Source organism: Lissotriton vulgaris, chromosome 4_1 (assembly GCF_964263255.1).
Source record: "Lissotriton vulgaris chromosome 4_1, aLisVul1.2, whole genome shotgun sequence".
NCBI lineage: Eukaryota > Metazoa > Chordata > Amphibia > Caudata > Salamandridae > Lissotriton > Lissotriton vulgaris.
In genome coordinates, this window is record NC_141691.1 from 1,520,695,572 (window position 1) to 1,520,711,666 (window position 16,095).

The window sequence follows — 16,095 nt, forward strand, 5'->3', positions numbered from 1 at the left end:
ATCTCCCCTCCAGAGTATCAGCCAGGCCAGCAATCCAGGCTCTTCACTGGCTTCCAATCCGCCAAAGGGTCGATTTCAAGACCCTTTGCACTGCACACAAGCTGCTTAATGGTTCCGGCCCAAATATCTTAAGAGTCCTGGTTACTCCTTACAAAGTCCCCAGGTCCCTCCGCTCGGAGAATGAGAATCTGGCCAATGTCCCTAGACATAGGAAGACACGTACGGGCGGCCGCCGCTTCTCGATTAATGCATCCACGAGATGGAACGCTCTCCCCCGTACCCTCCGACTGGAATCCAATCACTTGATGTTCAGGAAGAAATTGAAAACGATGTTGTTTCCTAAATAAAAATCCCCCCTTCTGCCCTCAGGTTCGCCTTCAAGATTATAGCGCGGGGATGCCCTCGGGTCACCAGGCGCTTTACAAATCGCTAAAATAAAATAAATAAATAAGGCCTAAGAGGATGTCGCCTTGCATCTTGGCGGAGAGAAAAGGATCATCGTTAGGAAGGTGTTTGTACACTACCGACAACTGCCCTGGTGTCACTAGCGCTGTGCATCGCGAGGTAAAGACACATGGCTGTGGGCCACTGCTGACCGCTGACTATGGCCTACACTGCGGTCCAGTAGGTCACAGAGTCATGATTCGGCAATGGCAGAGTCCATATCAGTGTACAGGCATCATCGCAGTCTGTATCCCCACTCAGCCCCGGTGCCACTAAGTCTGTTTCCCGACACTCATGGACACTCTCAGGTTAAACAGTGGTGGTGTCTGAGCCTATGGACTAGGGGGCAGTTTTCACCCCCATGTAGCTGATACCGAATTGGTATTGGCAATGAGCTGTCGCATTCCACTCTTGCATTAGCTGCTTACGGATAAATTCAAACCTTTCGGCGTCTTGACCTGGAGGACACCTTCCACTGTCCCTCGAAACACTCCGAAACATACACCTCGGACAATGATGGTTACCCACTCAGGTTGCATGGCCCATCTGACTGCACCGCAAGTCACTGTCCCGTGGCTGGGTGCCTGCACTGACCGCAGTGCATCCGGGGCCACTAACTCTTTGCTGGTCAAGTCCGGGACCCCTTCTCCGGAGACATAGGCTGGGCCCTGAGGCATGGGCCTTAGGCTCATCAACGCCATGACTCTGTGGCCTTGTGCTGTACGCAGCCTCTGGGCCCAAATGCGTCCCACCAGGGCTCACACACCAAAGTGAGTCCAGACCGGCTCGGACGACGCATCACCGCAGGAGGCACACACCACCACCGCAAGTAGCACCTCCAAACGCCATCTGCCAGAGTTGAAGCGGTGTCGTGACAGACTTCGTGGTTGCTCAGGCCTGTCATGGCTGCCATCATCAGCCTGTTACCCTGCTCAGCACTCCCGGTGCCAGTGACTCAGTGCATCGCAGGCCATTGTCCGTAGCTGATTGTGTTTTGTGCTGTGAAGCGGTTACACAGGTATGTCTCCTCAAACAGTGTGGAGCCCTGAGACCTTGATGGTGAAGATGATCTGACACACCCCACTGCATCTGCATCAGGAATATATTGTAGGGGCACAATCCGAGACCTTTTCTGCACATGAGCGCTCTCATCTCCAGTGTCCACAGTCCAGTGCACTGCAACTCACAGACACTTCTGTTTGCATGTTGGCTGTCCTCTGGACTTTATCTAGATCACCCCATGTTGCTCATCAGTTGACTCTGTATTGCATGTGTTTTCTGTTTACGTTGCACTGGTGTTCAATGTACAAGTGGTTGCCAACAGACATTCCGTGCGGAATGGCTTACACTCACCGCACACACATCCAGCAAAGGTGTCACTGTACATGTGGCCCTGCCAATAAAGGGGTCAGGCGCACGTGCCTGTAGCCAGTTCAACATGATCTCTGCATGTGTCCCTGTGGTCTTGTAGTATGCATGTGGTCCCTGGGCCCTACGACTTTACATTGTGCTGTGAACCACGTATGCAGCCATGTCAACGGATGCAGCAGTTTGGGTCCTGGACATGTAGCTTTGTCGTCGCCCACTCCATTTGTGAGGGGAGTGGCCAGGGCTGTCGTACACACAGCCAGCATGGGTGTATGACTGCTAATTGCGCTCCCCTGGGCGTGGTTCTGTGTTGTGTATCTGCATCTGCATGTGTCTCTATGGCAGTGTGGGTCTCCTTAATGGGGTGTGGGTGGGACTTGTAGGGTGATAGACCCCTATGTATGTGTCCTTGTTCGCATTCCATGGGTTCGGTCCCCTCCGAAACCTGTTGGGCCACCTCCTTTTGGCATGCTGACACATGCCATTGGGGTGCCAATGGTGGGTGGGTGAAGTGTTGTGAGCTAGCTGTGCCTGCGGGTGCCTACTGATGTGTGGTCTGTTGCAGGCTCGGTGTTCTCCTCTGGGTCTCTTGGCTGTCCGGGTCCTGGTAGAGGGTTGCGTGCTATGTTCATTAGTTGTTGTACGGCTTCGGTGTCGACGGTCTGGTGGTCCTCTCTGCCATCACTGATGCGTTGTAATATGTGCGCTGCTGCAGGTGTTGTGCGCCCCTCTGCGATGTGTAGGGGAGGGGCGTGTTGCCTTTGTGTTGGCATATATGTTGGCGCATTGTTCTAGTTTGCATGCAGACTGTATGGCGTTGTACATTGTGTCTGTTTGGGGGGTGCTGGATTCCTCTGCTTGCCGGTCAGTTGCTGGTAGTGTTCTGTCACGTCTGTGACGCTGGTCTTGTTTTCCTGCGGTTTGCACTCTGTCTTCCTCTCCCTCTTCTCCTTTGCCTTCCCTGACCCCATTGTTCCTTGCTGGTAGTCTGTGGGGGTTGTGGGGTTCGAGTTGGGCTCTGCGCAGGGTCAGGGTGCATCCATGTTGCTACATGCTTTGACTTGTCTCTGGTGTGTTTTTCCCAGGGTTTTTATGGTGCATTGTCCCGCCAGACAGGTGGGATTTGCAGGCCTGCAGCCGTTTTTTGCTTCTTTTTGTACCGCGATTAGCCTCATTGCATGTTTTTTTGCATTTGTGTATCGCAAATTTTGCAGCATGGCGTTTATTTTCACACGAACATTTGCCATGTTGTCTGGTGTCTATCGCATGCTACCCCAGAGTTGTGAATTCCACATGGCTACTGGGTTATTTTCCTGCGATGGGCTGCGATGTTGCAAGTTGCATTACGCTACTCTTGCTGTGGTTATTACACCTTCTTGTGAATATTCACCTGGTGTCTCACTTTTTCATGTTCGTTGCAGACAAGAAGGAAAAAGCGAAGCCTATACTGCGAAATTAAACACATAAAAAAGCAGACTAATTTTTTCTGAAGATAATATATTTCTTTTGAAGAAATTCATTAAAAATCTCCTTGGGTATGTCATCAGTGACAAGACTCAAATGATACATTATGTAATAAAAACATTTAACTTTTATTTCTTAATACCGAAATGGTGTTGTTCCGAAACTGATGTGTTATTGTGTTGGTATTCTCAAATCTACGACTGTCATGGCCTACACAGAATGGTTACTGGGACGATGGGTGTATTTACAGGTGCCCCTCTCTTAGACTATTTTCTATGCCCCTTTAACCCTTTTTTACGACCTCTCTGTGCGAAGGAGCACCACCTGACAGAAGAATTAAGTGTTGAATCACTTCAACTCCTGTTGCGTAACTTCCTGCTCTCTTAAGAGTACTACCCCGCCCTTGACCTGACCTTCCATCGCTGGCATGTTGAAGTACATCAGTAAATAGCCTGTTAATCAACTGCTAGTGAAAATACTTTTGTTGAACTCATCTTTACATCAGACACATTAATTTATGTAACCTTCTTTTCAAAACTGGTTTGCATGGAACATTTTTTATTTTGTTTAACGTCCATTTCTTTTCCCTCTGCTTGATTAACCCCAGGTTCCAGTGACAGGTAAGGGATGGGGTGTTCTGTGGCCTACTAATTCTGAAAGACTTAATTTGGCCAGCACCATTGCACTCACACTGGGTATTAGCTGTTGTGGCTACACAGATACAGTCCATGGGTTTCAGGCCTGAGCCCTTGTGGTCATGCGCAGAGCGCCACTCCTTCGGCCCTTACAAGCTGGCACATACTGAATACTTCTATTTTTAGCAGGTCGCCAGTCTTTTAATCTGACAGTTGCCCTGCGTAGACTGGCGCAAACGGGCATTCGCTTTCACTGCGCCGAGATACTGGCTCCACCCTCTGCATTTATCACTCCTCGTTCAATCTCGCTCGTAAATGGCAGGGGCGGCCCTGGGCAGGGAGTATAGGTAGGGGGCCCCGGAAGATGGGGTAGCGGCGGGGCTGAGCCCCCTGGACTAGGGGGTCAGGGTGTTTGGAAGTGGAACAGAGCCGGAGGCCGCCAAATCCCTGCCAGGGGCCGCCACACAAATATGTATCCATTCTCAGAGGATTATTATATTAAGGAAATATATTGGCGTGGTGGCCCCTGGGGTTTGGTGGCCCTGTGCAGGTGCACAGCTTGCACATGCCTAAGGCCGCCCCTGTAAATGGGGGCAAAACAATATGCGCTTTCAAGTTCTTTCTCTCCCATTCTTTCTCGGTTCTCCCTGTGCCACCAGCCCTCTCTCTTTTTTACTCTCTCTTGCCATCTGTCTTTCCCCATCTCTGTCTCTCTCCGTCTCTCTTTTTCTCTCTCCCTCTGTCTGAAACACTCTCTCTCACTTTTTCCTCTCTGACTCTCTCACTCTTAAATAGTGTCCTTTACGTGTTTACATGTCATTTACATTCACATCTGGTTCGTCGATTGTATACCGAATGTGTAAAAACACAGCAGCACTTTGCTGCTTTTTTCAAACCACCAATTACTTTGAACCTAGCAAAATGTTCTTCTAGATATAGATCAAATTATACAGAAAAGAACACAATGTTGTGAGAGAGAGCAAGTCTTGTACAGAATGTGTCCCCATGTCCCTCAAAGCTCGAGTGTCTGAGCACAGTACTGTAAACAATGTTTAGTTGTGTTCTGATTTTCCGAACCTCAAAGAAAGATTACTAAGATTACAGGAACACTAAAAAAAGAACACCTGCAATTTGCACTTTTGTGTACAGAAAAAAACGACGTTTTGGACATATTCCAAGCAATAGCTAAGACTGGAAAAAAACGACAAAAAAAGCAAGTGATAACAATGAGCCTATAAAATATTGTTTTGTACTGCTGTACAGAAAAGTTCTAACAGTTCCCTTTCTACACAGGTAGTGGCTGGTTTGTTGAAAAAGTGGAAATCACAGATTTGTCTGCAAGTGAAATGCATACCTTCTCCTGCAACAGGTTAGTGTGCTATTTCGTCAGATTACCCCTAAGCATTACCTCTATATTTGTACTGCGACTAGCTAGCTGCCTTGTGTGGTTTCTTGGCACTATGCTTTACTAATAGCTTCCACTGGTCCATTTTTGCAGACTTGCTTTTTCATCATGAACCTATTCGTAAACTTTACATGAATTAACGTGGCGGTAATAGCGTTGCTACCATCGTTTACCACCATATTTACATCACGAGTGTTAGTTCAGGGGGATATCGTGCAATAACAATGTTAGTGATGGTCATATCCATGTTCTCTCTCCAGCAGCATTGAGCTGGTAGACATATTTGTACGGGATCACCATCACACTTGAAGGAGTATCCACCATGTTTTTCCAGTGACAAAAGCGTTTGTGAAGTGTTTATTTGGTTAGTTATCAAGTTCTGTTTTAAGTAAACTACGTGGCTTGGTATCAACAAAATTATTCTACGTGAGATGTTCAAATTTACAGAGAAAAGAGCATATCTCGACTGCTGTGTGCCACTTCATTACCTGAGATGTAAAATAACCCTTTTTTGATGCCAATTTATTTATGAGAATGGAATTTCTTTTGAGTGGTCACTCCATCCCCATTTTCTTTGGTTTGATTATTGCTGGCAATTTTTTTTGAACACTGTGAGACTGACATTCAGTTTCCCAGTTGGTGCGCTCTAGCCCTAATATGACGAAAAACTGGTTATCCCAATTGGATTATTTAACTTTTAACTAACATCACATTAAGGTGGCATGGGAAATAGGCCTACAGCATTATGGTTAAATGCCTCAAATAGATTTCAGTGTACATTTTCTACTGTGTGACAAGAAAATCATGGCTTCAGACCTGCAATAGTGCCGTGGTTGGTTGCAGCATGTCCCCACCGAGGAAACAGTGACCCATGCACTACAATAGGCATTTCTTGTTTCAAATTGCATTGTGATCTTTATTGCTGATTATATGATGTTCCACGTTCTCAAGTGCCATGCTTTTGCCAGTCATTTGTTGGCATCGGGCAGCCCCTGCTCATGTCCTCTAGGTGGAGCGGGGCAGGTGGTGTGTTGGACCAGCTCCCCATGAGTGTCTTACTCCACCAGGATCTGCCTTTGTATATTTCTTGCTCTCATTCTGCAGGAACACAGTGGCTTATCAGTAATGCCTGTCCCCTACATGGCAGGTTGTTATACATCTACCAGGTTGGACTGCCAGGCAGCACTTACATTTAAGAAGAGCTTTCGCTAGCAGGATGTGTAAGCAAATATTAAAGAGACTATTTTCCTGTGGTCAAAGACGAGGAGGATGAAATTAGCTCCTCACCCTGGCTCGCTTTAACTAAGAGACATTGATGCAACTCTGGTGGATCTCCTATGAGCTTTCTCCCAAGTGTAGATGTAAGGAGAAGGTCCTTGTGATGACTCTACGATTAGTGGTGGTGCTGGAACAAATAAGAAGCTTTCGGTTATATATGGAAATGATGTAGTGAAGTCAAACTCAGGTGCTTTCCTGCTCTTAACCACTTCTACCTGTACAGAACTAAACATTTTTTCTCAGGTTCTAAGTCCCTTAGATTTGAGTCGAAGTTTTAAAGGGAAGAGTACTACAATATCACAGTGACCAGGACACTCTGATAAAGTCCAGGAAATTGCAGCTGGCCCAGCAGATGTATGGAGGTTCTGACCCGGGCCCGTGATATGCTGAGCTTCAGGATTGTGTAAATGCTAATGTTTATAATTTTTATAGCTAGTATGAGGGTCCAGTTTGACCTCATTTAAATCTTCTTCCATCATGCGAACCTTGGTGCTGTACTGAAGGAGTGGAAGAAAGTTTGACAAGTCCAAAACTGCCCATTTTTTATCTCACTCATCAGCTATAATGAGGCGGGTTTCCATTGGTCTCCATGGTCAACACCATGCTGTTTACTACTAGCTCTAATCATTCATGGCTTCAGAGAAAAATCATTTGTTTGAACCAGTGGAGAAGAGTGTGGAGGAGTGCTTAAGCATTCTTTCATCTGTTCTTTTTTGGATCCATTTCACAGGGAAGCAACTAAATGAAAGAAGGAAAGAGAGGTTGTGAACCATTTCTTTAAGTCACATGGTCACAGTGCGTTAGGCGAGTCTTTTGGGTAGCGATCCTGTGAGGAAATATAAATTTTATGGTCAGAAATGTTCCCTAACGTGTACCCCACCGTCTCCATGTACGAGCTTAAAGTGCATGTAACTTCCCTCCTGTATCAGCTATGAAGACGCAAATACATTTGCGTCCAACGTTAACATGTCCTCTTTCAGATCCACCATGAATGGGTCAGATATTCCGTTCCTAAGTGTGCCTTGCCAACGTCTTTTCATGGTGCACTTTTCACGTTTTCCCTGGCTCAGGCGAGTTAGGCCCTGATTCCTGTCATCGAGTCCTTTCCTGCTTTTCTGCCTCTGAATGCTCCAGCCTGGATGAGCATCTGTATCCATGACCTTTGTCTTACTCCCTGCGCGGCTAACGGTGCCTGGCTCAGCCTGTTGCCTGCCAAAACGGTATTTTGCCTTCAAGTTATCTGCTCCGCTCCTCGAAAATACATTCCTGTCTAGTAGATTAGGAAAACATCCTTCCAGCTGCAGAGCAAAGGGCCCGGCCTCACTGTCTCCATGCAAGTAATTCATAGCTCCTGTTACCATGGTAGGCCCATGCCCCCTCGCATCTCATGCAGACACGTAGACACATATGCACGCACTAGCAGTCAGTATAGAATAGCCTTTTGCCCGAGAGACCTTTCCTTCCAGATAATACAGTTCCTTAAACACAAGATATTAGATACGATTTGGGATTAGGTTGTTCTGACACCCCAGACTTCTGTCTCCTCATGTAAGGCTAAATGTCAAGTCCCCTTCATCCTCCAGTTACACGTCAATTACACGTCATACTGCTGCGCGCGCATCTCTGCCATATATTTCTGCTGACACTGCAGGATTCTCTTATGGATCCACCCACCTGTGATATCACATAATGACGTTTCTAGTGCATGCCCTCATGCACGCCTATTGTAACGCCTCTTTCATTACGTATGTGTATTCTTATCTCTCCTCTCAGCTGTTACGCCTCCTGCATCTGTCTTTACTGTAATGCATTGACTATATATATGATAACTTGTCAATAAAGTATTGTCTATCCTTTCCCGAGCCTTAGTGGCAACGGAATACGATTTGCCATGGTTCGAACCATATACCCAATTCCTTTTTAAGGAATAAAACCCTTTTTAAAACCTCAAATACCACGGATTCTGCCTCTCATTTTTGACTGAGTTATTCTTATTGAACTTTACCGCATAAATTAAGTATAGGTAATTTAAATTTACCACATAATTGGCGCCCGAATAGGGACCCCTCCCCCACCTTACGCGCCGGAGGTGCGTTGCAGGCCCGGTCCCCTGCCACAGCCGGACGGACAACTACGCGTACCCGCAGGATTTCCTGTATCTCCCTCAGGCCAACGGAGGTGACTGAGGCTGCAATCAACACCCAGACGAGGCGGTGAGGAGTGCGGAGGATCCCAACCAGAGCCTAGCTGAGAGAGCAAGATCCGAGGTATACGGAGGCCCACCAGGTTCCGAAGTTCCGAAGTATCTGCGTCACGAGTCGAGCCCAGTCCAGTCCAGTGTCGAGTTTCCGAGGCCTTCTGTTCAGTGCTTCCCGGTGAGTACCGTTGCTGGGGACGCATCTAGACGTGCGCATTAGTTTGTGCCGGTCAAGACGGGTTTGGGTACACAGACCCGGTATGCACTGTTTTTAGCGGTGTATCTGTACTGTTTAGCAGTATATCCGGTCTGCACTGTTTTAGCGGTGTATCTGTACTGTTTAGCAGTACATCCTGTATCATGCAGTTAGCTAGTTTTATTCTAATTATTGTTGTTCGTTTTAAATTGTTTTAATGTGGTTTTAAATGTCGTGGTATGAGTGATTGTTCGATTTTCATTACTGTGTTTATTGTATTAACTGTGTTCAAGTTCGAGTAAGTATCAAGTATCAAGCAGCACGGCTGAAAGATGCCGCTGTTTTCCAAATTAAGACAGATAAAAACCAGAAAAGGGGTACTCGAGGAAGCTGTTCCTATTCCACCTAGGGACACTCCAGGGTACTTTATGTACCACAAACATGGCTTAGATGCCGTATTATATCTCGATTTGTGGGTGGATTATACTAAAGATTTAACAGAGAATCAGAGATGGCCCGCTGCTGGGACATGGGATGCTGATTGCATCATGAGAGTAGAAGAAGCATTATGGAAAAAGAAAGCCAGACAGTCACAAAAAGATGCCATCGAATTATGGCGTAAAGAATCGCATAGACGCACAGAGAAAGCGCTCAGAAAAGAAGAAAAGAGTAGAGAGGAGTCGGACAAAGCCCGAGAAAACGTATTAGTTGAGGAAGGTATATGAGTAAAAGCAGAACAAGTAGACAGACAACGAAACACTCTTATGAATGGTATGTATCCTCTTCTGACCGAGGGTTTACCTAAGGCCACCCCGGAAGTACCAAAAGATCTGCCACCTCCATTGCTCCCGACTAAATTACACCGCAAGACCGCAAAGGACATTTTCCTTTCATCCTACTTAGACGATGTAGCTCCCGCATATACAGATCCACGTGTCCAGGCGCCACCCGCTGATGGCACTCCGCACCGAAATAATCCGCCCCCACTTCTACAGCAACAAACTCCTCCTGCCGTTCAACACTTTCCGCCCGTTCCACCACCTCTTCCTGCACCTATTCTCCCTATCTTCCACTCAACCAATCCTTTTGGACCTGGCACCTCAGGAGGTGCCACAGGAGGTTTTCAGACCCCACCACAAGCACATAGACTGACTTTTAGGGATTTAGCACACCAACGTACACCACAATCAGCGAATTACGACATACTTAATGAGCCTCTTACAGACTGTAGATATGATCCAGTGCCCGGTAAAGATGACGACAGAATGATGCTATCATCAGTACGTCTACGACGAGTCTCAAACTACTTACTGTTACTACCAGGAATGGTTGATCATCTAGACAAAATATATCACTTTGTCCAAACAGGGCAAGGTCCTGAAAGCATTGGCGAGGCCATGGCATACCAGAAAGTCGATACTCAAAAACTGTTGTTACGTTTCTTCATAAACTGCTTGATAAGAAACAGAGATAGGCCTGGTGTAGACCAGGAAGAAATGAAAGCACTTAATAAATGGGGTCAGAATATAGCAGACGGAAAACATGATAGACAAAGTTGTATAGAAAATATGTACAAAAGGATCCGAAAAACAGTAGTACAGATACATGAAAGAGAACAGCCTGAAATAGAGAATGATGCAGATAAGACTGAATCCTCGGAGGAGGACGATCAACCAGGAACGACAACAGGACAATTACAATTACAATTACCAGCTAGAGAAATGATAGCTTATGTAGGTAAGGGAAGACCCTTGAATAATTCAATACGTCCGGTACGTCCAGAAAGTAAGAGACTTTATCAAGCTGCCATGTCAAATCCGAAGACGCCTGAACACTTATTTCAGGCTACGGATAAAATACTTCGAGAACGAATGGGGTACCATGTACTCGATTCTATGGATGAACAAGAATTAGCCAGGTCAGCAGTACAATGGGCTGACAGTCCTGATAAATACAGTGATGATGCGCTAGCACGCATGTTTTTGAATCTTTCACCACACGAACAGCGTTTAGCTGGTATGTACATGATACAACATCTTCTTATATTGTATAAAAGCCAACACTCTGATCCAGGTCCCCTACCCGATATATTGATAGAACTACTCATGAGGAAATGGAGAGGTCTAGGTACTGATTTAATTAAAGTAATTCTAGAACATCGGCACAGGTACAGTGCCTTCTTGTGTCCACGACTTGATCCAGCTCCCTTCATGGAAAGAAAAACGTATTACATAGACAGACAGAATCCCTTACGAGAAGTACATCCAGTAAGAAAAGATGATGACACACTAGAACGTGTGTATGTATATACACCCCTCACAAAAATAGAATTGCTCGAGATGAAGAAACTAGTACCCTGTCATGATAAAGACCCTGCAGGTTTTCACCGAGAAATTAAAGATATGCTACTCATGGGAGACTACACATATTCAGATATTATGAAAATGTTAAAGGTTCTGTTGCCAGCCGGCATTTACGAGAAACTCAAAGAGAAAGAATGGGAGGTGGGAGATAAAAAGATTAATTGGACCGAGATAGAGGATGAAGAAAATGGTCGTACTCCAGGGGTAGGCCTTGGGGACAAAGCTAAAGCATTACCAGGATTAATTGTGCAAGTTCTGCCAAGATTATTGACAACGAAAAAGGAAGACTGGGATGCAATCTCAGCCTGTAAACAGAAACACGATGAAGACACTAGTGACTATTATTCAAGATTCGAGAAATGTTTTATTATTAACAGTGGTCTGAAACCAAGTAGCGAGTCATACCCGCACCTTTTTGTAACAAAATTAGTCGAGAATTCCCTGCCCCAGGTTAAGAACCGTGTATATAAAGTCGAGAGTACATGGCAAGCAAATTCCCCATCCCAAATGTTACAAATGTTACAGTACCACCAGAATAGAATTAGAGAAGAACAGGAACACGAACAAAGACGTATGAAAGACACGAAAATGAAAATGCTAGTTGCTCAGTCAGTTCCAGCTGATGGCCAGAAAAAGGGTACAACACAGTCCAATAATTCAGCAGGTCCTGTTAAAGGGACATGTAACTACTGTAAGCAGCCAGGTCACTATATAAACGATTGTGCAGTTTTGAAACATAATATCTCTACGGGTAAAACCAAAGAGAGACCACGTCCACCCAGACAAGACCAGGTCCAACAACAGGTACCACAGAATATCCAGCCTATGCAAGCCTCACAACAGACAGTACAGACCGTAGCAGTGCCACAGTCACAGCCCATCACCGCAACACAAAACACGACACAACAGATGTATCAGTATGCGCAAAATGATTATCCTGACTATCAGCGATACACATGAAACAGCCTAGAGAGGGAGGTTGGCTTGCCTCTTATTGAGGTTCCTGTAGATCAAGAGGGTCCTTATGTACATAGTCAAATATTAGGGAAAGACAGAAAGTTTTTAATTGATACAGGGGCAAGCAGGACAACTATCAGTCACGACGAGGTTCCAGGGGCACCCCTCTCAGGCTCACAGAATGTTTCCCTTGGATTTTCAGGAAAGCCTATTATTAACGAAGTATCGCAACCACTTCCCCTCGCAGTTGGCCCTTTAACACGTACTACAGACTTACTACTTACCAAATCATGCCCAGAAAACTTGCTAGGTATAAAGACACTGAAAGCTCTAGGAGCTGTAATATGTTGTTCTCCGGAAGGAGTACGACTATTTATGCGCGACTTTAAAGGTCACTATGTATTGAGAGATATGGATCCCAGATTACAGAATGTCCCTGCACATTTATGGGCGCAAGGCCCCACTGATGTAGGTTGTATGCACATCACCCCATATCGAGTTACACTCAAGCAAGGAGTGGTATTATCCCGAATGCGACAATACAAGTTACCCCCAGATGCTGTAGTGGCTTTACTGCAAATCATTGACGAGCTCATTGCACAAGGAGTAGTTGTGGAAACAGACTCCAATGTATGTAATTCACCTATCATTCCAATTCTTAAACGCACCGATCCCAATGCACCACCAGTTTATCGATTAGTTATTGATCTGCGCGAATTAAATAAATGTATTGTACCACAGTACCCCGTGGTCCCAGATATCTCTTCATTATTGACAGCTATCGATCCAGAAGCAACGTTCTTTACCGTAATTGACCTGAAGAACGCTTTCTTTAGTGTTCCAATTGACCCAGAAAGCCAATACTTGTTCGGATTCTGTTTAAATGGACGAAGCTTCAAATTTGCACGCGCACCTCAAGGATTCACAGAAAGCCCCAGCATCTATAGCCAAGCACTGAAAAGACAACTCGACAGTATTCACATGCCTAATAACACTGCTCTACTTCAGTATGTCGATGATCTGCTGATCACCGCCCGAAGCGAACCTGAATGTGAAAAAGCATCACTGACTGTTTTACATTTCCTGGCCGACAAGGGGCACAAGGTGTTCCCTTCGAAGCTGCAATTCTGTGCTCAGCAAGTTGTTTACCTTGGGCACTTGCTGTCCAAAGGGGGGAGACAGCTCACACCTGATCGCATCCAGTTAATTGTAAATATGTCACGACCCAAGACCCAAAAGGAGGTACGGGCCTTCATAGGCCTCACTTCTTACTGCAGACAATGGATTCCCCAATATGCATTTTTAGCAAAGCCACTCATTCAGTTGACAACCCAGGAGGCAGCGTCTTCGACTGTCCTCCCTTGGACTCAGGAACATACACAAGCTTTTGAAGACTTAAAGAAAGCCTTATGTCAAGCACCTGTTTTAGCAACACCATGTTACAATAAGCCTTTTACACTTTTTGTTACTGAACACGAAGGTACTGCCTTGTAAGTACTCACACAGGAACAAGCAGGTTCACACAAACCGTGTGCTTACTTTTCTAGCACATTAGATCCAGTAGCCCAGGCCCTGCCTGCGTGCTTGAAATCAGTTGCAGCGACAGCTCTAGCAATCAGACAAAGTGATTCTATAGTGTTAGGACATCAGTTGACAGTACAAGTTCCACACTCCGTGGAAGTTCTTTTAAACCGAACACAGACCCAGCACTTGACTATAGCACGACTGACAGGTTATGAATTGACATTGTTTCAGCCACACATAGAGATCAGACGCTGTAGTACATTAAATCCCGCCACACTTTTGCCGCTAAGTGGAACAGACCCATTGGCACATGATTGTATTGAAGTCATTACTATTACGACGAAGCCTAGACAAGACTTGACAGACACTCCATTACCAGACCCAGACCTGACACTTTATGTGGATGGTTCATGTATGAGAACAAGTACAGGAGAATTAGTGGCCGCCTACGCAGTCACGACAGACACTGAAGTCATAGAAACAAATTGTATTGACACCCTGTCAGCTCAAGCTGCAGAGCTCATCGCTCTGACACAAGCCTGTATCCAAGCCAAGAACAAGAGAGTTAACATATACACAGATTCCCGTTATGCTTTCGGAGTTGTGCACGACTTCGTCGTATTATGGCGAGAGAGAGGTTACTTAACTTCTCACGGTGCCAACATTCAACACGGTCCCCTCATTCAAGCTCTGTTAGACGCAATACATCTGCCTACTGCCATATCCATCATGAAGTGCAAGGCACATACAAAAATCACTGATATCGTTTCCCAGGGTAACGACCTGGCAGACCGAACAGCCAAGCACACAGCTCAGACTCACGCAACTGACCTGACAAAGACAATAGTTCCGACACCGACACACTGCATGACAGTTAGGGATCCCGCCCATGATGTAATTGACATACAGACACATGCCACACCAGATGAAATAAAGAAATGGACTGAACTAGGAGGGATCCAAACAGATCAGGGATGGATGACGAAGGGAAAATGTACATGGTTTCTCCCCGACTCTATGGTTCAAGTTATCATCGACACAGTACACAGTCCTGCACATCTAGGAGAAAATGCTATGCTAGACAGTATTCAAAACATCTGGTTCAACAAACACTTACGAGCAGCAGCCAAACAGAAAGTGCGTACTTGCATGATCTGTTGTCAGTTCAATCCAGGTAAAAGCATCCCTGTAGAGCAAGGTGGATTTCATCCTCCCGATCACCCTTTTGAAGTCCTCCAGATGGATTATATCCAGATGGAACGTTGTCGAGGATTCAAATATGTCCTCGTAGTTGTATGTGCACTCTCCCGATGGACAGAAGCATATCCAGTTCCAGATTACACTGCTCCGACCACTGCCAAGCAGCTGGTTCGCGAATTCTTCCCACGGTACGGTTTGCAACGTATCGTATACTCAGATAACGGCCAGCCATTCTCATCCGAGCTTGTAAAACAAGTTACACTCCTGTTAGGCTATCAGTGGAAATTCCACTGTGTCCGGCATCCCGAGGCAGCAGGTCTCGTGGAGCGCCATAATCAGACTCTGAAAATTCGACTTGCTAAAATATGCAGAGAGGAAGGCGTTGACTGGATAGTAGCTTTGCCAGTTGCGCTCTTCTACATGAGAATGATAGCGCATTCTCGATCAGGGCTATCCCCGTATGAGGTGGTCTTCGGTAGGCCACCAAATATGTGGGGGACGCCTATACCTCGTAAAATTACTGATGTTGATTGTAATATGCTGACAGATTACCTTGCCTCCTTGATGTCTGCACTACAATCTTGTCGTTCACAGGTAGCTGCAGCCTTTCCCGACAATACCGACGTGAAGCCCCATGAAGTGGTTCCTGGGGATTATGTTTTTATAAGGAACTTCGACCGACGGAGCCCGCTGGAGCCCCGCTGGCAAACGCCGAAATTGGTACTTTTGACGACGAGGACTGCTGTGAAAATTGAGGGCCGAAAGGGGTGGCTGCACTCGAGCCACATCAAGAAATTTCACGGACAGCCTTCTGATTTGAATTCTCAGCCCTGCCCTCCTCCACAGACTGACTCAAAACTCCCCCTGGTTGAGAAAACCGCTTCTCAAGAATACAAACTGAAACTAAGGTCTAGCAAGTCAGACAGTTTAATAGTTTAAGTCCTCCCCTAGGTGAATCGGTTAAATTAGTTTCTGACATGTATCCCCTAGACCGAAATAGAGAGAGAGATAGACAGAGACAGCTCAAGAAACATGAATATTGTAAATCACTTCGTAGTCACTGT

At 45.9% G+C, this 16,095-nt stretch overlaps 1 protein-coding gene across 1 annotated transcript in view; it reads left to right on the top strand.

Moving 5' to 3' along the window:
• The window catches only part of RP1 (RP1 axonemal microtubule associated), a 2,616,437-nt gene that overhangs the window by 2,541,089 nt on the left and 59,253 nt on the right, over nt 1-16,095 (top strand). Inside the window, exon 60 of the mRNA XM_086965756.1 lies at nt 5,205-5,280. Within this exon, the coding sequence (XP_086821882.1) occupies nt 5,205-5,280 (76 nt within the window). The remainder of the gene's footprint in view (nt 1-5,204; nt 5,281-16,095) is intronic.